Source organism: Aythya fuligula, chromosome 4 (genome assembly GCF_009819795.1).
Source record: "Aythya fuligula isolate bAytFul2 chromosome 4, bAytFul2.pri, whole genome shotgun sequence".
NCBI classification, from domain to species: Eukaryota; Metazoa; Chordata; class Aves; order Anseriformes; family Anatidae; genus Aythya; species Aythya fuligula.
This window is the reverse complement of record NC_045562.1, coordinates 52,487,853-52,512,841: the sequence shown is the minus strand read 5'-3', so window position 1 is coordinate 52,512,841 and position 24,989 is coordinate 52,487,853. Positions and strand designations below refer to the sequence as shown.

General features: G+C 44.4%; 1 protein-coding gene across 13 annotated transcripts in view; it reads right to left on the bottom strand.

Annotated features, from left to right (window-relative positions):
- The window catches only part of APBB2 (amyloid beta precursor protein binding family B member 2), a 158,888-nt gene that overhangs the window by 14,396 nt on the left and 119,503 nt on the right, over positions 1-24,989 (bottom strand). For 7 of the 13 annotated variants that reach the window (XM_032187360.1, XM_032187356.1, XM_032187363.1 and 4 more), the window contains 2 exons: positions 23,299-23,426; positions 4,008-4,013 (listed from right to left, as the gene is read on the bottom strand). In XM_032187360.1, coding sequence (XP_032043251.1) covers positions 4,008-4,013; positions 23,299-23,426 — 134 coding nt within the window. Of the gene's footprint in view, positions 1-4,007; positions 4,014-11,962; positions 12,025-23,298; positions 23,427-24,989 lie in introns of those variants that run through there. The other 6 variants (XM_032187361.1, XM_032187364.1, XM_032187362.1 and 3 more) reach the window with 2 other exon arrangements.

The window sequence follows — 24,989 nt, the reverse complement described above, 5'->3', positions numbered from 1 at the left end:
GTGGCAGTCACGGCCATTTGCCATTATTACGCTGAAGTCCTAGGAGACATCCCAATTAGGTACGGCCTGAAAGAGCAGCACATCCTCCATTGCCTTCTCAATATAAATTTACTTTTCCAAAGGTGTGTAGAACTGCATTAACCCTTTTTTTTCTCTCGTTGTTTAATAATAATAATAAAGCCAACAGCCTAGTCTTGAACCCTGAAATTTTTACTTGTATCAATCAAAATTGAGTTGTGTCTATTTTAAACAACTGTGTTAAAATGATACCTGTGCAAAAAATTTAAATTGCTTTGCAGATTTATGTATTACAAACTGTAACAAGAATCCTCAGAGCAGAAAATGATATCCTCTGGGCTTGGCTTAAAATTCATTCCAATTCACCCAAAAGAGCCTACAGAAAATGACTGTTGATTTCTATGTCCTGATGCACACCACACACGCACCCATGAGTGTGGGGCCACAAAGCACAAGATCACGCTCATTAGGTTTTTCTGTGACACACAAATATTCCAGTATCACGAACCACAGAGACGTTGAGGAGCAAGAAGCTGTGCAGTAATACATATGACAACAACTAGAAGGCTTCTGGATTAATGCTTTAAATCTTTTACCAAGACTGCTGTTTCACACAGGAGGAAGGGAAATGGTTTGTAACTGAAACAAGTGTGGGATGCTGCTCAGGCCAGTTGTTTTTAGCAGGCTCACATCAAGTAGTTTGCAATGTTGGGGAGAAAAATCCAAAGGCAAGAAACCAGAACTAGATGAAACAACATTCACACAAGCTGCAAAATCTCTTTGGAGAAGATTTACTGAGGACCTTTCAACTTGCATTTCACCTGCCAGATATCAGACACTGAATGAGACCATTGCTTTCCTTCCACTCCCTTCAAAGGAAACTCATAACCCTCTTCACCAATTAACTATCTCATCCACTGTGGAATAAAATCCTGCAGGAGAAGGAAAAAAAATCCCCACTCATGAGTCTTCTCCTTCCCATTTCCCCCAGACAGTCTCTCTGCATTTAACCACATATATTCCTCTCTAATCAATGATTAGAGTTGGAAAAATTGTGGGAGAAAAGGAATTTTCCCAAAGTTTCTGATAGTTGCTGGCAATCCTAAAAATGTACAAAAGCCGTGCAATTTCTCTTCACTCCAGCCTACAGAGCTCCTGTGCTGTTTGGCTGCTCCCCAGTTGCAACCTAGTATGGCAAGCTTCTCCACCATTACAGGCCCTGGGCATTCAGTTTTGGCCGAGGTAGTTAAGCAAGCAGAGACTTCTTATTTAAATACTAATACAACTTAAAAAAAAAGAAAAAAAAAAAAAAAAAAGAAAAAAATGGGGTTTCCTTGAAGCAAAACATCAGTTCTGCACTTATTAAATTCTCCTCAAAGGGTCTGGCGCTGACAGAGTGTAGCTTGTTTTTCTAATTCATGCATAAAATGTGCAGTGCAAATTATCCCCTGCTGGAAGGCTGAGTTCGCTTCGTTCCTTGATAACGTCACTCGCCAGCTCTCGAGGAGGAGCCGTGGCTACTTTGTGCGATACTCAGAGGCTTTCATCTGGCAGCCCTAAAACACACAGCCTGCCGCTTGCTCTTTGATGTCTTATCGTTGCCACTGTTCTGCGCCCTTCCAAGTCAGTTTGTTAAAACCCTCATGGAGCTGATATACGTCTGATACCCAGCTCGGCCCTCTGGAGCCCAGCGCTTCCAAGCCTGGAAGCATTTGCACGACTTTCACTCCATTTTCTTTCTGGCACATTGAACCACACAAAGCTGCAGAAGCTGTTCCCCAAGATGTGTTCCCACATCTCCAGGCTGGCTGCCACCTCCTCTCGGTCAGGGCTCCCCTTAGACTTACTGCCACTGCCTCCCCAGCCAGAGGATGGCTCTGAGATGTTACAAACCCTTCTCTTTTTACTACCAAGGGCTGCGGAGGACCAGAGATTTACATAAACAGAGCCATGCCAAGGTGCAACGTTATATATGAGCTCTCCAGATCCCTCAGCTGTGCCAGCACAGGAGCAGCAACACACCTCGTAGAGCTACGATTCCTGTTCCATGCTGGTTTTCCTTCCCAACCTCACCTCACACTCAAACAGCTGAAGCACTGCCTTCATGGGCAAGGCGAGGAGGATTGCCTATCAGCTGTGCTCACCACCAAGGCTGCCCCAGAGACTCCATCTCATAGTGCTGGCAGCGTGCTGGTGAGGGCAAGCACCAGGGTGTCCATGCACCTCCACCAGAGCATGGAGGACCCCCATACCATGTGCCTGCAGGTGGCCACCAGTGTCCCACATTGGGCTCGGGGGGCAGGTGGGGCTCACTGCTGCTCTCCAGCTGCTGGATAGACAGGGCAGGCTGAGACGTCAAGCAGCAGTTCAGGCATCCCCTGGTTTTTAAAACAAATGTAAATGAAGACAGAACTTCAGGGGTAGATCCTACGAAAACCAGTGGAGACAATGACCGCTGACATTGTATTTTATCTTTCAAGGTGATTTTTTTTAATTGCTTCGCAGCGTTTATGAAATATGCATGGGCAGGGGGCTGCCTTCCGACCCCGCGCAGCGTGGCTCAGGGAAAGCACACAAATGAGGAAACTTGTCAGGCCCGCTGCAGCTGCTGCTTCCCTTTTGTAGCAACACAAACTGTTGGTTTAAGTCCTCGGGACGGCCGGTCCATCATATTTCATGGATGCTGTATTTCCTTAAAATAGATGAACGTGTTGTTATGCCTATGAACCACTGAATAGCCTTTGTGCAATCGATCCCGTAAATTTGATTTTAACAAATTAGTACTTAGACATTTCTGACAATGCTTCCGTCTTCCAGATCTAATTGGAAGATGTAGGCCGCTGTTTACAGGGAATATTTAACGATTTAATAAAGAAATACATCAAGTTGAGATGCTCAAAGCAGCGCTGCGCATTTAAGCGAAGACGGCAGACTCCACCAGAGCAGCTAATGTCTCCGCTGAGAATCGTTTTATAAGCGATGCTCACTGGTTCCCCTTGCTCTTTGTTATGCAGACAGAGAACACCGCAGTCATGCACAGACACTACCCCCGAATCTGCTTGCAGCACACTTCTGCCCGTGTTCGTCCGGGAGGATGCTGGCTTCCCGCACGCATGAAGCCTGCATTAGATTGCAAAGCCATCATCAGGAAAGTTCAAACATTTCCCTAGGCCAGCGCTGCCTGAAGAACTGATTAAAAAGCAGCCAAGCCTGGAAAGCGTCCTCATTATATTCCACAAAGCAAACCTGAGCAACCGCTTGCATCTCTAAACCACTCTTCCTCCACCCGGTCCCAGCATCAAGTCTTTGCAATTTAGAAGGGCAAACAAAACCCACATCTCATCCGTGGGATACGATTCCAGCAGCAGGAGACTTTGGCGTGGCTGCAGCCCTTGTGCTGCAAAGCACGGGACTACAATGCCTCGCTGTGTGCGCTCCCACACACGGGCAGCATTGTCCGGGGTCCCAAACGGTCCCTTTGTACGGCCGAACAAACCCAACACACCGGTGAGAACTTTTCGTCCCGCTCAAAGGACGAGCGAGCAGCCCAGCTGCAACCAAAACGAATGCAAAAAATGGGAAATAAGGGATCAACATTTCCAGCTGCCACTATAATTAGCTCCTCTAGCCCCCTGCTCTTAACATCACACTTTTTAAAAATGAAAGATGGTATTTTAATATAACTTTTCTGCATTTCAGATTACAGAGAACAGCAATATCTACACCAGAAGCCAACATCACAACCCTCTGTATTGCATGGCTTTAAACTGTGCTAAAACTTGAGGGTCTGGGTCCTGGAAAAGAAAGAAATAGTCAATTCAACTCGGCAGTGCAGTTAATAGCAAGCTGAGAAGGTGACAGACACGTGAATTCACCTGGCTGAACTTTAGCTTCTGTAGGACAGTGTTCACAAGCAAACTGATACAAGCACTGTTTTGTGCATGCCAGGAGGATAAACAGAGAAAAATGGGAAAATGAAAATCATTTACCTCTCTCTGAATCCAGGAAAGCATGAAGAAAGAGAAAGAGCAAGTTAGAAAGCACTCACACAGACAGATCTCCAGCATACGATGAGACAGGGTGGCTGTAAAGTGCTGTACATTTCGTATTCACTACTTGTTTGTAGCACAGCGTATCCAAGTGTCCTGCAACTATTTCCTTCCAGCGCTTATTTTGGTTGAATCCTGTTGCTCTGAAGTTCGTATTTTTGGAAACATGCAATGAAGCCAACAGGCATCAGCTGAATTTAGAGAGGCAGCACAGACATATCAACACGGGGAGGTAATGAAGCTTAAAATACCACACACAAACAGGGGAAGTAGTACGCGGTAAGCAAAAATGGACTGACAAACTGCACAAACCCTCCTTCTTCTAAAATAACTCTACTTAGAGCAGACACTGACAAAACAAACAATTGTTCAGGCTGTGAAAACCTTACAGTTGTTTAAACTGCAGGAGCATATAGATCTGCATGAGCACGTTGAGTGCCTTTTCCACAAGCTCCTGCTCTGAGGTCACTCGGGCTGCCCCAGAAGGCACACGCTGCAGAAGTCACAGCCTGGGGAACCACCTCGCACAGGCACTGAGCTGACGGCAGGAGCACAAACTCCCTGCACGCCTTCATTCCTGAGGAACTCAGGACTGTGCAGACACCAACACTTTGTATACCCCTTCCTAAAGGTGGGCAGGACAGGGCCAGGACTGTGTCCTTGTAGGGGTGCCACGTGCAGAAAGCAGCTGGTTTCACCTGACATTTCCACAAAGCTAGGTGGGTTGCTGCCTGCTTCTCCCCACCTCTCCCTGAGAACAGGACAGAGCTTCCTGCGACGCACAGTGCCACTGCATAGATAACAACTTTAGCCTGTGGAGGTGGGAGCTGCTTTCTGCTCCTCTAGACGTCAGGGAAAGCCAGGCTGAGGAGCCACATTCTGCAAAGCACAACCATGTATCCAGCTTTCCAACAGGTCCTCGCAAACAAGTCTCCATGGGCTATGCAGTCCTGCCCTCCACCCCCATGCACCACAGACCTCAGGTCTTTTAAGGACTCATCTGAGCAAGATTCACGCAAAGCACAAAAACTGTGGGACTCTACATCACCCTGGTTAGTTCTGCCTCTGAGAAACGAGTAGTGGAGTGGAAAAGTCACCCCGCGTACTTAAGGGTAGGATTAGAGACAGAACACGCTGAAGGGAAGGGATCCAATTCCCATTAGACATCTCACTTTAGCAAGCTTGTGAAGCTTACACGGGTATCTGTTGCTTAGAAATGGCTTAGGGAGTAGATCTGGAATAAACAGAGGCTTTCTAAGCCAGGTTTTAAGTAAATGTGCATATGGTTAACGAATGCGCCCATCCAACATGGGGGTGCGAGCACACATGGGTGCATATGTCCAGAGCTGGAGGTTTAATTGCAGGATACGACTCCACGAGCCTTCTGCACAGCTTGCTGTGGCACTTATATAATGTTTAAAGGAACTGTTGGATTTGATTTTAAAGCCACATTTTAAAAAGACGAGAAACACCCTTTAAATGTCATAGCCTGGAATTTAAAACTTCAGGCTTACAACAAGCACACAGAAGTCTGCTTCAGCAATGACTTGAGACGAGCCAGTGGCAATACCTATGCAAAAAGGACCTCTACAGATCCCATCTTCTGCACCTGGCAAATCTCAAACTATAAAGCATGAAGTTCTACTAAGATTTCATATTCATGCCTTAGAAACAAAGCACACGCATTCGTGTCCTTTAAAGCTAATGTTTTATATCATAAATGAAGCATTCAGTACATCTGAGTACTGAAGCAGTTTATCCTTGTTTTTGCCTAAAGAACAAATCCATTTTACCAATGTAGTACCCAGATTGCTTGAGAAAAACAAATACACTCGATCTCCTTAGATACCCCAGAACAAAATTTGTTAAAAAACAAACAAAAAGCTTGTCTGGTGCAGTTCCTAATGCTTGACCTTAAGAACTGTTGAAACTCTAGATGTTCCAATTCTCACCCTCCCTCACCTAAGTTTATTTCCATTATTTTACTCACTTCTGTCATCACAACGGCGAACACAGGTAGCTGACAGAAGTAACATCCTTGACAAAAGGATTCTGACTTACTGCTTAGATCATGAATATCCCCCAGTTTTACCAGGACAGCACAGCAACATCCACAAATCCTAGTACGTTAACTCTCTCCCCAGATCAGTTTCTTCTCATTCCTTAATATTTTCTTTCTTCATGTGCAGGACCTGGTTTCTGATCTCTCTATTTAAGAACAAATCCAGGCTTCATTTTTCTCCTGGACTCATTCATTCCGTTTTGTGCAGAGGGCCAAGGTGCCAGTACAAAGAAAGGCAGCAACTCCTTGAGCTGCTGGCATACAGTTGCTGTTAGAACACAATGCAGCCCTGACCTATTTTCCTTGTCAAAAGAGTACAGAGGCTGCTCCTGAGAGGAGCTGATGACAAATTGCTCTATAAAGGCTTGATTCAGGCATTTAAATAATTGTTATGGTTACTTTTTGATCCTGTAATGGATTTTTTTTTCTATTTATAGACTCCTTCATCTTAGTATTACTGATTTCAGCATAAGCAGAGTAGTGGTGTGCTTTCCATTGTCCAAAACACTCCACAGCGTGGCTAGTGAAAGCAGCCAAGCTGGACACAAGATCCATATTTATGAACGTAGCAGACATTCCCAGAAATGGTACGGTGGAAGCACGGGCCGTAGTCCGGTTGTAAAGAAGAAATAATACGGGGCCCTCTACTCTGCTTCTTTCCAGGTGGTGAACTTGGGAGTTCCCCCTTTTTGACATCCAGTGGTGACCCGTGGAGATGTCCTCAACCAAAACCCCACTCACACCTTCGCTCCAGCTCCACAGGCTTTCAGCTGGGCTGGAAAGGATTTCACCAGGCTGCCAGCATGCAATAGACCAAGAGGTTAAAAGTAGATCTCTGTACTGTGAATACTGAAAGCTTTTTGAGCACAGACAGCCCTGATTCTTTATCTCAATGTCAACTTGAAAATACAAATAAAAAAAGAGTATGATTTGTACTTTCCAGGAGAATAGAGTCAATGTTTCCAAGCAGTATGCGCAGCAGAACAGGGATCATCATCTCCACATGTTAATCACTGGCTTTATATGAAGTGGACATGGAGTGATTACCTCTCCCAACAAAGCTTTACATTGGAAATATCTTCCAGCAGTTTAGACACAATGTACTAGGGAATGGAAAAAAGAACTAGAAGAAGTTATGCCTTGGATCTAGCAGGTTTTGAATGTAGTACAGTTAAACACAAGCCATGACCCGCTGGTGCAGACTCTCGAAGGGAAATCTATTAATTTTCCCGTCACTGTGCAATATGCACTTGTACAGAACAAGCACATCACAGCTGCAAGTGCAGACAAACAAAACAATAAAAAAACAAAAAACCAGAGAAGGAAATTCAGGAAGGTGAGAAAAACACAAGCAGTCAGGCTGCCGGACTTCCCCAGGCAGCGAATGGGGCTCCGGCTGTGGGATTCTCACACATCCAGCAGGGCTGCATCCCGCTTTTAATCAGTTAATTACAGCTTCCAAATTAATCCAGTAGCTCTTCACAGAGTGCCTTGTAATTAATGAATTAATTTCATACAGAAGACTACTTGCCTGTGTTCCTTTCATATTCCAGTAGCTCAAATACAGTTGAATCATTTACCTTTAAAATAAAAAAAGGAAAAAAAAAAAAAAAGAACAAAATGCACCCCAAGGATAGAAAGCAGCCATGGAAAGTTTTCAGTTTCCTGGCAGATTTTATTGATGGCTCTAAGTGCCAGAAATGCCATGAGAGCAGCTGTGCAAGTTCCTCAGTGCAGTGCTCTATATATTCTTTTCCAAGCTGACTGAGTTAAAAGGGGTCAAGCCAGAGCCTGCCTATATTGGGAAGATGATACCTAGAAAATACTGCCAGGGCTGCTATGCAGCATTTGAGATTCATTTCTGAGGGGAAAAGGCCAAGTCCTGTGCGGAAAACAGCCTGTTACCTCCCAGCCTGCGGGGATGTGAGCAAGGAGCATCCCTGCCAGGGACAGCCCCCAGGGGATGCTTCCTCCCCGGGAAGGAGGTGATGATCTCTGCCAGGCCCATTTATTCTGGGTTGTTTTCTGACTTCCAAGCACATTGCAGTTATGCCAGGGTAGCCTACTTCCCCCAATCACCCCCCTTCATCCTCTCTCCTTTCGCAGAGCGAACAGCACAATGTGTCCTTGTCCTCACCCCTGTCCCAGGAGAGCAGAAATGCATCAACCCACAGCCTCTGTGGAGTCTCCTACTTCAACAAAGCGGAGCCACTGTGCAATGGAAAATAAACCGCAGCGAGAAACTTGGCAGGTTTTGCTCTTGCTGGCACCTCTGGCAAGTTACTAAAGAAGCAGGGTAACGCTGCTCTGCTCGAGTAATGCTTTGATGGTCACTGCGCTGCACGTGAGAGCAAAGGAGCCTCCCTCCCTGTGCCCGGCAGGTGAATTTAAACACAGCCTGGCCACCTGGGTGTCTGACACACTCAGCTAACAGGGTGAAGAGGTTAGCATTTGACACATCTTCATTCCCGTAGCTTCCCCCAGAGTCTGGCTGACTGCAGCTCCCCCAGTTATCTTGTTTGAGCAGATCAGAAGTAAACCAGGCTGCCACGTGTCGCCTACACCACGCGCAAGTGCAGGGGTCTGCCCTCTGACCTCCACAGCCCTCAGACATCTCCACGTGGGGCTACACAAGGCACAATCCGCTCTGGCCATCTCTCAGAGATAATGACTAACTGAATTTTCTTTGCTTTCAATTACTGGAAGATTTTATTTCCAGGCACATTTTACTTGGTTAAAAACACTGATGCGTGGCACCTTATTTACAGCTGTAAGTCCCTGCCCAGGTGTACCCTCTGAGGCCCTGCTCTGGTTTTCTAATTTGTAATTACAAAGTGTAGGAACACTTTATGCAGCAAAATGTTTATGTAAAATGTACTTACACCTCAATATCATAACATGATCAAATAAACGACCTTCATTTCCATGCAGCTGAAGTCCCTCTGTTGCTTAGAGGGTGATTATGTTCTTCCGCCTATGTATGCCATTAGAAAAATATATTTGTTTTCGCTGAATGTAAAATGTAAAAGCTTACAGTATTCTAAGGGTTCAGTAGCTCCTTAACTTTTTTTTTTTTTTTTTTGTAAATGATCCTTAGGCTTTCTGTCTTCCAAAAAGTATCAGACTATTCCAACAAGCTGTGGCCTTGTGTTTCTGGGCCCCTCTCACCACCAGCACGGAGACTGAGCTGAAGCACAGCCCAGCCCTACAGCAGAAAGTCCCTGTTCACCGTGGGCCAGATTGTGCCATCAATTTTTAAGCAATTCACTACTGGTAGGAAAGAAGGTTTCTGCTTAAAAATTGATGGCTTGATCTAGCCTTCTGCTGCTAATCATATATTATGAAGACTGCAATAACCTAGTCGGGTTCTGTTTTTAAAAGAAAAAGAAAATACGAGGCAGCTTGCCACATCAAATGAACCCACGTTTTGTAATGGCTGAACTCTGCTCTTATGACCAGAGGCTCTGAATCTGTAAGTCCCACTGATGGTTTGGGTGCTAGACATCACATTGGCATCTGACAGGCAAGATGGGTCCTTGTTACTCCTCAAGCCCAGACCAAAAATAAGCACGGAGCAACCCCAGGTTACTTCACCACATCTTCAGGGCTTCCCTCACCTGTGCACAGCGACTGACGCCCTGAGATGAAAGAGATGCTGCCCTTACAGACCCCTGAAGCTCATGGATACCCCGGGCACTCGCTCACCTGATGTAAGCCTACATTGAAGGGCTTTCCTTACCCGCTGCAGACCACTGCTTTCCCTCTCCTTGGGAAACGTTATGCTTGGCTTGTTAGGAACCTGGCAGCATGAAAAGAACTTTGAACAGCAGGTCAGTGTTCCCAGTGATTCTCTGTTTTAATTTTTTATAGAATTACTGAATTCAGCCAAAAAGATATTGCAGCACATCAGTTTGGAAACTTGATAAAACACATAGAGAATAATTTAATATTAAATCAAAATACTGTAAGAAAAATGGGTATTTTTTTTTTTGGCAGACACCAAACCAAATGCAGTGACATGCCACTTATTTTCTAAAACAAGGACATGAAGCTGAGCACTTATTACTGAATTGATATTCCCTGATTTAAGTTTTTGACCTGGATTAACTTCACCCAGAGAATGAGGGCATTTCAACCTATCTCGAAGTCCGCTGGAGCAAAACCTGCACTCGATCGCTAATTAAAGGCCTAGAGAGCATTGAATCAATATTAGCGCTCCTATCAATTAGATCAGAGTGGTGTCCACAGTAACACAGACTTTTCACGTCATGAAACACAGGAAAGTCTGCACGGCAAACCACAACGGCCTGCTGCACAGGACACCCAACAGACTGTCCCAGTGCAGAGGCATCCAACAGACACGCCGCTTCCTCACCCAAAATACTAACTCACACCGTCTGTATTTCAGCTGAGTGGTGTTTAAAATAACTTCATACAGAGAGTCTTGAAACTATTTATATACATCCACTCTTGTAAAAGGGAAAACTAATCTGTACTTTAACAAATCTAACTTGCATTACATAAGAAAGCCACACTATCTTTCTTCTAAATCCTCATGAAAATAAACAAGCCATTTTTTACTGAGAAATGCTCCAGGGCTAAATAACATCCTTCTCCTCACTCACAAGTTGTTATATTTACATTAACTGTGAGGCAACAGCTACACAACCATAATTAAAGCCATGGTTTTAAGAGATTAAACAGTTCATATATTTCACTAATAAATATCAAGACTCCACAGTGTTCAGTATCCTTTAAGGAAGCAAAGCCTACTGCCCAGAACAGGGAGAGAAACGAAGCTCTGTAAGGTGTGAGAGACCTAATTTAAGAGTGAAGCTGCTGAGTTTAAAGAAAAAGATTAATGTGCTTGTCTCTCTTCCCTCCCCTCTGCACCCAACGTAAAGAGGATTCAAAGCTATATATCAATTAACAAATCAATGAAATTTCTCCTGCTGCAAATTCTTTATGAATACAGATAGGATTAAGCAAGCCCAGAGACCCCAAGGCAATACATTACATTTAAATCACGAAGTTTCCTCTTCTGTCAAAAGAGCCATTAACTATTTCACTTCAACTACACATATTTTTACATGCATGTATCCCTACACACAGCGTGACACTTCTGCCTGAAAAATGTTTAATTCTTTTGGACTGCCACAGATCGAATGATGCCCATTGACAAGTATGGGCTGAAGGAAGAAAGCCCAGACTAGCTGGCTAGAAGTTATCTGGGAATGACACAAAAATCATTATGTACACACTGAATGTTTGAGTTAAAACAGAGAGGTTTCTTCTTTTTCAGTACACAAGGTTCTTGCTATTCACAACTACAGCACCTATTTGCCCATTAATGCAACATTAGCAGTGAAAACAAATCATGATTATCCTCTACAGACTCCAGCTGGTCAATATGCATCCAGTAACTGCAGCTGGCTCAGGAACAATTAATTTTGAACTGAATACAGACCCCCCCAAGCCCCTTAAACATCAAGGTCCATTACTTACTGCTTACTGCTCAAATGAGCGCATCTGAAGGGAGAGCAGCATCAAACACTCACTGCTTTCCACACAGCCCAGCATTTCTGCTACAGCGCTCTCCCAAAGGCTGTTAAGTGGCAGCTCTTGGAGAAAAGAGATCTGACTTGCCTTTGTCACACCAGGAGCCGCAATTTGCCTCGCAGGCATCCACACAGAGGCTTTAGGCTAATGGACCACGGCTTTGAAAATACAGCTAGAGACAAAGGCTCCTACCAACATGAGACTGTTGTCTGTGAGGGGGTGGGGATAGGGATGGGGCATGAGGATTTTTCCTGCCACTTTCTAAGTTTCTTACCTTGTTCTTGCAGCGAGCAGGAGTGTAACTCCAGGCAGGTGGCACGCCAACACCCAACGCAACGCTCTGCCCGCAGCGTGCGTCCCGGCACCAGATGATGCACGCCACGCACAGGCTCTCCATCAGTGGGGGCTGACTGCCCCCGAGCACAGCAGCTCATTCATTTTGCAGCGAGCACCACACACCACACAGGCTCCCCCTCTCCTGACAGACTGGGCGCGCTTCTGTTCGCCTGCTCCAGCTGCGAGCCGGCGGCGCTTCCCCCAAAGGGCTCTGCTCTTCTTCTCCCTTCCCGTTGGCTTTACCATGGGCTCTGAGTGGCTGGAGAAGCCCCTCTCCACCCCCTGCACCACGTTTCCAGCCCGTGAACTTGCCAGGCGATGTGCTCTGACAGCAGAGATCTTCTGCGGGATGCCGAGGTGTGCAGGGACTCTTCCCCCGCAGTTTCCCCGACCCCGTGCAGCGTGTTCACAACGTGACTGCAACCGGCTGCGACGGGGAAAGTCTCTTGAACAGGCTGCCGAGATGTACTGCCAAACCCGAGGAGTCAGGCAGAAGTACAACCGTGTTTACTCCAGTGGAATTACACCTGCTCATGCTCGGAGTGGGATTGATCCCTGAGCCGTAAAAACAAACACGCCAAATAATTTGATTTCCCGAACTGCCACATGCGGCAATAGGAAATCTAATTTAGAGGGGCTGCTTTGCTCTAAAGGTGACAGGAAAACCAGCCTCCTGCAGCTCCCATTTTTATTCTCTTTTGGGAAACCTCAGAGAGAAAAGTGGGTGCCTCTGGGTGCCGGGGGGACGAATGGCTGAACACGAGTGCCAGCAGGGCAAGGAACACAACCAGGGGTGTTCCCCCCCGCAGATAGAAGGGTGAAAAGCATCCAAGGACGGCTTGCTGGCAGGTGCTCCTTCCAGCCACCCGGATCTTTCTGGAGCAGGATGTTTGTTCACAGCCTAAAAATACCCTGAGAGTCTACAGAGGTTCCTTCCTTCCTTCCTGTGTGCCATCAACAAGGTTTGGCAGGCTGAATTATGCAACCTGTGCCATCCCGAAAGCTTTCTGTTGATTTCCATGGGAATAACAGGTTGGAATTTAATAAACAAAGCTGTCAATGCTGCCTACGAAGAAACAGATCCAGCGCTTTCTTTCTTGGACGTGCTGGATGCCCAGCACTAGCAAGAATTCAAGACCATATAATAATGTTGACTCTTTCAGCATAGCTCATTTAAGCTTGAAAATGACGACAATTAACCTGACAGCGATGAGAACTGCCCTCTCTCTCTGCTGCTGTTCCCCTCCTTCACTCTCAGCAAGTACAGCACTTACAGGCCATGGTGGTTTTCCAGCTGGCCAAACGACAGCGCTTGTGAGAACAACGTTAGACACCAACTTGAAAGGCTCCTAAGGAGAGAAGCCAAACTTTGCTGTTTTAATATGCTGAAACAGTTTGTGGGAGAGAACCACTGTTCCTTGAACACTGGAAATGTGTAAAAATTAGCCTAATGAAACATCCCAGGTTTCAGCTTTCTAGCTGGCTATCCAGTAAATGAACTGGGACCGAATTCTAATCCCTTGTTGGTTTTGTTATTTTGGTACACGATACTTGTGGTCTGTGCACCTTTCAGTAAAGATATGGCTGGGTAGGAGCATGCTGGCTCCACTACTGAGCCCTGCTGTCAGCCTTTCAGCTTCCCTTCCCCTACCCCACGCTCTCTGCTCTACGTTTGTGCCTTCTAGTTACAGAAAGAGCAATGGGTTTACCTCTGCCGTCAGCAAGAGGAAAATCTCCCAGGGCTTGGCCAGCCGGCAGTTCCCAAAAATGAGAAAGCAATTTGGGCCCAGCATCTTCCATTTTGTGCACATACAACTTGCTTAGGAACCACAGCCATAATTCATACTCACAGCTCTGGCAAAACTTAACTTTGCCAGTCCTCAGCCCAACCCAAAATTGTGCAGTGGCTAACCTTGGACATGCATTTAAAATTCTGTATACAGGCTATATCTAGGGAGCTATCACAAACACTTCTAGCACAAACTGCACCAAGTCCAGTTCCCCAGTGCCAGCCAGAGGTGGGAGCTCACACCCGAACCCCTCATCAGGAAGCGGGAGGGCTGTCAGTGGTGCACTTTCCCTACAGGCAGCAGAAAAATTGAGCTTGCAGGACAAAATGGGCCAACATGTTCCCCACTGCCAAGCCCTGACAAGGTGAACACTTCCCAGGAGAGCTCTCAGCACCCAACAAGTTCAACTCCTGCACTGATAGATGTGCTGAATTCAAGGCAGCAGGGATGTTTTGGGGCCTGCCTGGTATGTGAACTCAACACATGTCGTTCCAGCCTCTCCCAGCTATCATGTGCCCCCTTTCCTGGGTCTCCAGCTGGGTTATATATCCCCAGGCTGCTCTGTTCCTCACTGGAGATAAGGTTCAGCCAAGCTAACAGTGAGGGAATGGATATTTAACAGGGAAGAATCTGGGCAGGTCTCCATGCACTTGGTGCTGAGCCCAGCTCCCCGGTTAAACTGGCAGAGAACAGCAGGGCAACCGAGCAAACGAACCTAGCTTATGCTGTAGGCACGGGGATGGGAGCACATCCTCCCCAGATTCATCAAATATTCCTCTTGCACAGCCAGAAGCTGATTTAACTTGGAGCAAAACACCACACATCCCAACACACAGCCCTGTAATGCCAGCAGAGCCGTGGCTGAGCTACAGAAAGGTGAACACCACCAGCAGCCGAGATCCTCGCTGCACCCACCCTGGAGGTACTGGCAGATCTTCAGAAGACTGTGGATTGAAGAAGTGGATTTGGGGAGTGTTGCTGAAACACACAGATGCAAATCCAAAGCATGGTGGATCTGGAGTCCCATTCTTGCACATCCTCTCTATCTAGTTTCATCACAAATTATCAAGAAGCCACAGCACTGCCAAATCTTCTGATTTATCTGAAATTTCATATTATTTTCAAAAAGAGCAGGGAGAAAGTGAGGGAACATTTCATAAAGTTTAAATCCTGGATTCGGACAGGGATCTAAGAATCTCCATACACACTGCAGAACACACTTCCAGCATCTGTGGATGGGTGAGGGACGTTTGAAATCCTACCTTTACCCCTAAAGGTTCTAATGTGACAAAATGATTACCATTTCTGAACGCCTCAGTTGGCAATATCCCATAAGGGCTTTGTTTGCTTTTTTACACTCAGCCCCCTGAAGCCATGTACGTACTTCAGAAATGAATAGAGGCCACGAGCAAGCGTTCAGTTTGCTTTGCCTAATTCATCTCATTATGCTGCTGTTGGAAGTTGAGCGATAGCAGAGATTAAAAGCAATTTTCCTAATTAAATACACACGGTGCCAAAAAAAAAATCTTTCTTAGTGCATCTGTTCTTGTGGGTTTGGGTACTTTTTATATCAAATGTGTATCTACATTTTGGAGACATACATGTAAGGTTTATTTAGACTCTTCAGACTGCACCAAAAGGAACAGGCAGAAGATAAAACTTCTCAAGCAATAAAGGCTGATGATACACAGCTACAAAGCAAAAGCAATTCAATATATCCATAGCTAACTGACCTAGACCTGCTATTGGCTTGCCCAAAGACCTACACCATTAAGAGACTGTCTGCAAATGCAGAGGAAAGGCCATAAGGACCCAGGTAGACCCTTCCAGTTGGAGCTACTGAAAAATTATTCCTCAAGTAATCTACAATTCCTCTTTATGCATCTTCTTGCCAAACACAGCATCACCCCAAACACGGCCGTGTATCAGTAACAGGCATCCCAGAACAAAGGCAAGCTCAATATCACAGGAGCTTGGCTAAAACAGAAAAAATCACTGACTTCAGCCACGATAAACATAAAGTCAGCAGGATACCAGGTCAGGTACTGATGCCTGCCATCCTTCCTGACCTTGCAGACCTCAAACTCCTTTGTACTCTTTTTAAGATTCATCGTTTGCTGCTTTCTTTTTCACCAGTTATTTTCGGCTATTACAAGAACCACCCTAGCCCTGCTGGGGAATAACAGCTGAACTATCCTGCTGCTCCCCGAGGTCTTACACGATTGTACTCAGCAATGCCCAGGGTTTCCAGCCCTGCACCTGTAAGTTATGGACTAACCCAACCCATGCTGAAGGTAATGAAAGACTTCCCATTAATTAAAAGGGGAATTTGGTCAGACCCAGAGGGCACAAGAGCCTACTTCTAGCCAGCTTTGAAATTTGTCACAGTGCAGAAAGGAGAACTTCAAGCAATAAATTTTAGAGGCAATTGAGTTCTGTATTTAATGCATCATTCAAATTATAAATTTAACTTATTTTTACAGCATTAAGTTGAATTAAGATGAATAGCATTTATGTGAGATATGAAAGATATAATGCACAGATTTTTCAGTGTCATCAAATTTTCAGTGTCATCAAGCACAAGTTTCTTCCTGCAAAACTACAGACGTTCACTTAACACTTAACACAAAACCAAGTCAGTCAGTAAAAAAAAAAACCCTAAACGTTTAAGACACGTGAAGCATCTGTTGAAAAAAAAATCTTTCAGTTTACTCAAATTAGTGTTTAAGTTTCTGCTAATCAATTTGCACATATCAAAGAGACTTCAGGAGGCTACCTGTCTCCATGGCCGGAGGGCGAACTGTGCTGAATACCACAGCCAAACAAAGGCCCTTCCCCTGTGGAGCCAACATCAGGAACCAAGCCAACGCATCGCTCGCAGAATTATGAGCCTGAAGTGAAAACGGTTTCTAAGCACACATAATGGTTAAGGCTGTACACGCTCTGATTTCCATAAAGACATCCTGCATATAAATATTTGAATCTTAATCATCTAGTAGTGAACAGGGAAAGGGATCCTGAGGCAGACACAGCATTTAAATAATTGAAGTGGGGAGCTGAGAGCAAGCTCATCCCCTTGTGTTTTAGAGGCATGTTCCAAATGACTAGAGCGGTGCACTTCAGTCAAGTTTGTGACAGAGCTCAGAGAGAGACAGCACAACCCTGAGAGCTTATTTTACTCTAGCACATGTTGAATTTCAGAAGACCTTCAGTGGTTTACAAATACACAGGCATCTCACAAGTGCCCTTGATATCAGAGTATAACACTGATGCAAAGTGTTTACGTAGGTTGGATGTAAATATTTACACGGTGAAGGCACATATAGAAACATCCCATCTATAACTCTCCAGCACCGCACATGAACTGCCTGAGGAGAAGGAAAAACAAGAGATGGATCATTTTCTGGCTGCACTTTTGCTTTTTAATTTGCTGTATTAGCAAGTCATGAATGCCCCACATTTCATTAAGTAGTGTAACACAGAGATAATCAAATTAAACCCTTTCTACTGCCCAGGAAGTTTTCTCCTCTGAATTACTTTACCAGAAATGACTTGCCCAGTCCAGTAATCATTTGTAGGAAGTCAAGTTTTTGCCTACCACACAAAACAATGAGCGAAGTAAATATGTCTTACAAAACGTTGACCTTTCCAAATAAGCTCCCGCATGACAGAGCGTCTGTTACTGCTCACACAGACATGCTGTAATCAAGGTAACAGGGAGCTGTGTCGGGCATTTCAGCCAGCATGGGGCTTTTAAGTATTCTTAGCATGATTTTTCTTTAAACACTGCTTGTTTCTTTGGTGACCTGTGCTCTCTGTGCCTTTTCTGGTCAGGTTTTCACATGCCCATCTTATTGGTAACTGAACAGCTTCAGAGGGAGGATGCTATTTTTTAGTGCAGTCTCTGCATGCGCAACTGATTGCACGTGCACCCATGTGCATGACAAGGCAAAGTAAATAAATTAATTTGAAATCACCTTTCATTGGCACTTAAGACCCAAGCTTCTAGTTGGTGTTGAAAACAAGGGGGCTTGCAGAGAGCTTGGGAGTGGGACATTTGCTGTCCCAGCAGGAAAGCAGCTGCCTTTTGCATCACTTGCATCAGTGTTTTGCCATGAAGTTAAAGCAGGTAAATACAGGAGCTCAGCCTGCATGCAGCACCTGTTTGATTAACATACAGTGGAAAGAATAACAGAAGCATCAGATTTCTACCCTACAACAGCAGACAGTAGCTCTCCTGTGCCACAGACACTTTTCACAGGCAGTCCAGCTATTATCAAGGGACCTGAGAATTTGAGTGGCTATCACACAGATTACCCTAGTTGTATCCTAAATCCTTTAACAGCTGGATTCCCAGGGAGTGTACGGAGATTTTCTAGCACAAATCTGTACAAACACACTAAGCCTTACTAAGTCATTATGCCATCTTTTCTACTAATTGAGATAACCCGGCAGCATCACTGTGGTTATTTGTAGTCCAGGCTCAGATATACAATTTGACTTAACTGTGAGAAAGAATCCCCTGTTGTCACATGTAATCATTTTTCATCCCATTAGTGGAACTGGGCAGAAGGGATATTAGAGATGCTGCCCTAACATGGTGTAAACCACTACTGATACAAAACCATACATTAGAGGAAAACTAGAGATGCTTATTTCAAGTTAGTATGGCCCTGTTTCAACTCACCTTCAACGTACTATGTCTTTTAGGCTAAAACTCTGAAACTAAAACACACCACTTTTGTTAACCAAAATAAGAATGCACACATACAGCTTTTTGCACCCACTTAACCACATTTCTTTGAAAATACATTTCTCCCTTCACAGCTGCAGTGTTTCATTACTCCTTACTACACACTGCACCTGCAAATGGGCATGTCAGGCCTTATGGGCATGAACTGAAGTTTTGTACAGAAAATCATCTAAACTATTGTTTAGTGAGAGGAAAATGCTATCAAAATATATCAAAAAGGATATTCAGGTACAATTGGCTTAGGGAAAAGGAGAAAAGAAGAGATTACTTACAAAAGCCAGCAAAGTATATGGGTGAGAAAAGCCAGAGCAAGCCTTTTCCCCTGTGTAATCCCTCACCTGTGCCCTATTACCTGATTCCTAACTGCACGCTTTGTCCTCATTCCAAGGTTACGAGGCCCGAGGGGAATAGGCAATATTGATTCACGGCATCTCTGAGTTTGAAGAGTTCAGCTGGAATTACACGTGCTTTGAAGGGTGTTATCTCCTTAGAAGAGCGGGTGCATGCACCATCTCGGTTTTAATTTATTTTATTTTCAGCTTTTCTTGACCATGTCTCTTTATGCGGAAGAGAAAGTTTATTACTTGTTATCTCGCCCAGCTCGATAAGCTTCTCACACAGAATTGGAGAAAGGCTTGACCTCAGAGCACATTCAGGGTTTCAATCACCACCTTAAAGGGAAGGCAAATCTAAAAGGCCTTCAACACCTCCCTGAACAATGCAATTATAAGCCACACTACATCACCGAAGCCTGATGTTGTGTTGCTTGTACACAGAATATTTTCTGAAAGGGGGAATGATAAATTACAGATACCCCAGGCACACTAAACTTATCTTTATTGTACACACTTAGCTTTAAATTACCTAATTAAGGCCAGGTATCCCTCCCCAAATCTGATGCCTATATGATAGATGTGCAGTGGGGTTCAAGACAGGTAGTTCATGTAAATACACAGTCTCAGCCAGGAAATAGGGGTTATAACTCCACGAGACAGCCACCCTACCTGCTGCACAGCCTCCAGATTCCCCACCCTCCCCCTCCTCTCCTCTAACAAACCAATTCTTTTGCCAAGCCTTTCTTCATCCCTCTTACCTTGACATGCACTCACAATTAAAAACAAAATGCTTAACCTGCTGTAGCAATGCTGTTCAAGTGAAAACCTCCAAATCTGGCTGTCCAGAGAAAAGTAGTTCCTGGTTTGCTGAGACTTTCTTCTCCTCCAGCCTTACAGGATTATTCCCATCTGACTTGGGGCATTCATTCATTTTGCTGCCTACCTCCCACCCTGTGGCTGACTGCCTCATTTTCAGTGTGTGCATCGTGCCACTTTCTCCAGCATCGTCCTCCCCTCTGCCCCTTTTTGATTGCCAGCCTCATTTTAGTCCTGATATCTAAGGGAGCAATGAACCACGAGCAGTCCAAAGAAATGGGAGTATGGACATCCACACAGCTGCAGAGATCCTCACCACCACCACCTGCCCAAACGGGTGGTGTTAGGGCAGAGGAGGGAGCACAACACTTTGGCACTGTCTGTTCAGGGATTGTGAGACCACGAAGCCCCAGTGAGAGAATCTCCCCCATTTAAGAGCCAAGAACAACTGCCCTCCATTCTCTGCCTCCACAGAAACACACAAACCATACCAAAAAAACAAACTCATGAAAGAGGTTTTAAAAGTTGAGCCGGGCTTTGCATTGGTGGAAGATCAATGAAGATAGAGGAGGATTTAAGGGATGTGCTAACAGAAACTCTTGTACAAAACTCGATGATCTTGAGGTCTCTTCCAACCTAGAAATTCTGTGATTCTGTGTGAAAATGGATGGGCCATTACCTCCCTTACTAGTTAGAGCTGCTCAGAAAGCAAAGGGCATGCACCTTGCAGCTGAGAAGGAGTCACAAAACCCGACCAAAAGCATGATTAATGTACAGTCCTGCAGCTCACAACTGAAGAGAACAACCCTGGCACAGCTTCAGTAAAGCTGATCTTTTCCACGATGCTTTTAATGCCCAGAAAAGAACACGTCATGGCCTACTTGTTAAGAAGGGACTGCAGCTCCACAAATGATGCTGGTATCCCTGTGATACCACCCGTCACACAGTTTAACTGAGTGCCAGGATTTTTCTCATATTTAAGAAATAATAAACGAAGTATCATGATCTTTTTGGTAAAGGCAACAAAATGCAATGGCTTTCACTCTTAAAAAGTCACAAGATGTCGCCTAAGAAACACAGACTCTGCCAAAAAGGATGGCCAGGTACAGTATATTTTATTTTCCTTCATTGCCCATACATGCATATCAAACACAGGAGCTCAGAGTCTACGCATACAGCCATGCATGCATAACCTCCAGCTTAGCTTCTCTGGTGGGAACCTGCTTTTGTTCACGATTTTATGAAGGCACTCTGGTCTTTCCTAAGGTCAAACACACTGTACTAAGTGATTAATTTGAAACAAAGGATGCTCCTTTTCAAAACACAGAATCACCACACAGCTTAGGTCAACAAAATGATGGAGTCTTTGCTTATCACACAACTATTTTGTGTGTATGTTTTTTTTCTCTCTCTCTTTTTTTTTTATGGTAACTCTAGAGGTCAAGATAACAGTGCAATGTATGGAGAGAATTATTACAGCCTCCCAGTAGATGTTTCTGCCTGAGGTGAGCTAGCTGACATATCCTTAGATTAAACTTTCATCAGCAAATCGCTGTATTTCATCAATCTTTCATTATGGCATTGCTTAGAAAATCATCCGGTCAGGTGTCATTAGAAAACCTTTTCATCTTGCAAAGCCAGATCTACCCAAAAAAACTACTACAAGGAAAATGCAGTTAAAAATGAGGGCTAGTGGGTCATTATGCATTTCAAGAAGGTCAAAAGAGAAGAAAACATGCATTTCTACAGTATTTAAACACTGTCTTTCAGAACAAACCCAGTTGATTTTATTATATGGACTCTTGGAACACGAAATGTAGCTAATGATCAACTTCCATGTGCAACAACTTCTGGGCAAGTTTCATGCCAGAAAGTGGGATTTTGTCACCATATCACACAGTTAATCCACTACAAACAGCAAGGCGTTCCCCTTTCTTTTCTCTAATGATGACAAACTCATCGTCAGGGAAAGCTGCGGTTGCAGTTATTGCATGACTCTGGTGTTTCTTACCTCAGGACCACAGCTAATTTTACCAGAATGAACCCAAGGTCTGCATGCAAATGCGTACATGAAAAGAGATACAATGCAATTTCCTTTCCAAGTCAGCAGTGAGGTTTTCTTCTACTCCCAAACAGCAAACCAAATGCTGAGATGATAGGCTCTCTTTTGGCCTTCCATCACAGCTCAGGTTCTTGTCACCTGAAGCGTTTTTCTTGTGTGCTGGCGCTTGTTGAGCAAATGTTACATCATTTATGCTACCCTCCAGAGTGCATTTCCTACACTGACCCTCTCTATATGCAGAACACGTTGTACGTCTGACTGCTCAGTCACAAGTTTGTAACTTTCTGCTTGTCTTTTGGATCTTCTATCTGTTAACTAACATCACGTGCAGTCTGAGTTTACTTACAAATAATGTACACTCTGTTTTTCCAACTATCTTTTTTTTTTTTTTTTTTTTAATGGGTTAATAAAATGTTAAATAAATTGCATTTCAAAAAGCATGGGCTCCAGTCCCAAAAGCCATACTGGACACACAATATACATTGAAGAATCCATCAAAATTCTTGAAGGAGTAAGAATCTGAAATCAAACTTACTCTGGTGAAAAAAAAAAACACAACGCAAACACAGCAAATGCCAGTAAAAATAGTATGTTCTGTCTCAAACATGACCACAAAAGGCAGCAACGCTTTAGCATGACTCAATCCTTACTACCCAGGATGGGTTCTGCCTGAAGATCCTGGAATTGCTCTATGTGAGTGGAAATATTCTGTATAGGTAAGAAAGCTCAGTGGGACAAGGAAACAGCTCGCTATCCTGCTCTAAATAAGTTACCTTCACAATCCTGTTTCCATAGCAGATAGAGCATGGAAAAGGATGCTCCCAAAAGATCAATCAGGAATGAGAGCTAATGCAAGACAGGCTCCTGTTCAGGAAAGCCTTTACACACACATTGAGGGTTGCTCCCTAGGGCAGCTTGAGCTCACCGTCAGTCACGTGTCAGTGAAAAAACTCACTTTTCTGCAACACGCTTTGGAATTTTCTTGCATCAGAAGCTTTAAGCAATAGTCATGGAGTAAAACTATTACTTTTCCCTCAGTCAAATCAAACATGCCAAGAAAGCGGAAACAAATGCACACACTCATGGAAAAATAAGGAGCACAGTTATTTTGCAGCAGCAGGAAGAATTGCTTTCACACAGCCAGGAGAACTACATTATGGGCCATATTTGAAAACATGGTTTGATATGAAATGGTATTAAATACACAAACAAAACAAAACAAAGTTGCATGTCCCGTTTGATGTGCCTAGCTGAATTCATTTGAAATGTTTCCTCAACACAGGTTTAGCAAAACAGGATACAAGCGATATGCTACGAAAAGCAGAGATTAAAAAAAAAACGTACCACGAGTAAGAAAAAAAAATTACCTATTCTCTCATCATCCCAGGTCACAATTACCCAACCAAATGGATGGTTTTGATACCTAACTCACTCCAGATATACCCACACTCCTGTATGTGTATGTGGCAAGACATAGGAAGCACCAGGTCAGTAGGAACAAGGAGAGTGCAGACTCACCGGCCGTTGTCACGCCCCACGCCCCACACTCTGATGCTCACGATGGGCTGCGAGTGAAGAACTGTGCGATCCATGGGGTCGATCAGGTTCAGCATGTCGTTCTCCAGGATCAGGTACATGTCCTTGCCCTGCAACTCCAGAAAAGGTACAGTTACAGAGTACGTCCCCCTCTCAAAACTGGGATCAAGGCGTTATGCCTTCATCTTCTTGGGACAAACCGAAACTCAAAGTTTGTCCCACTGAAACTCAAAGTTTCAATTTGTCCCAAGAACAATATAGAACAAGCTTGTTCACTTCTAGTGTGAAAAAGATAAAAGATAGCATTTTGTTACTCCTATATTTTTGAATTATCCCAATTACAAAAACCTTTGATATCTTTTAAACGCAACTGTTTGACTCATTCAACCGCAATTTGTTGAGTAACTCAATAGCTTATTTTGCTTATCCTATCTCTAGTAAATTCTTCTAAATATAGCAGAAGAACTGTGTTAATAGTAAAGGCTTGCATCAACCTCTCTATACTCTTAGGGAAGAGTTCCCTCCTTCAAACAATACGTGCTTTGTTTCCATAAACTTTAGCCAGTGGGTCATGGGAACAGACAGCAATTTGTATGTGCCAGAGGATTTATAGGATACTCATTGAAGAAAGATTAATTAAAGGGAAAAAAATAGCATTAAGGCATGAATGCAAATTCTGCCAGTGACTGCAGAATCCTGGAGCCAGGATTTCTCCCTAATTTTTCTGGCATGTAAGAACAGGGAGAATTCTTTTTCCCTTTAGAGGAAATAAATTTATGGGCAATTTTCCTTTGGATGCTAATTCAGAAGTGTTAATCTTCCTCCTATTGCTAGCATCTGCAGAAAGGCTGTTGCTTCTTCTGCCACATTTAATAGCTCTCTTCTCAGAGGCTGCAGACTGTGGGATCCCATGGAAATGATCCCGGACTTATTGCCAGAGACATACGACAAGCTCCTGCTGATAAGAAGGTGGGAACTATCAGCTAAATATAGAGTAATTTGTTTCCCCTCTATTGTGCCAGAGTCTATAAATGAACAGAAAGAATGGAAAGGGTCTGACTTCCCACTGACAAGTATTTCAGAAATGACCTTTTTCTTCACCTCAATGACACAGAAACCCTCTCCCTGCCTGGTTACAGTGGCTCAAGTTTTAATGATGTCTAATTTTGTGTTTGTATGTGACATATACTGATGTCACCCTGCCCCCAGGGTTTCAAGGCCAGGCAGCGAGGGGCAGGCACTGCCCACTGATGGGGGAAGGTGGTGAACCACAGGGACCCCAGCCTAAACCTTCTGCCCTATGTGGGTCCAACCACCTCTCCCCCCCAAAATCCCCTAATGAGCATCCAAACTGTGACACAGAGCTGGCAACGTGAGCTCTGAGAGGGGCATGGGAGAGGAGAGGGCGGCAGGCTGCTATACCTGGTGTCTGCACAAAAACATCATTTAGCCCCATAACCATGCATGTAAATGGGGCAAAACCATGGGAAATAAAGGACAGAAGCCAGGATAGCATAGGTAGACCGGGAGGATGGAGGAAACAAAACTGAGAACATATTCACCATAAAGAAAAAAGGGTGAGAAATGTGCTTGGAGGTCTGAAGCAGTAAGTAGTTTGTGTAAAAAATGTTACCAAGTGCCACAAGATTGCTTTTCTGACCCATTTTCTACGT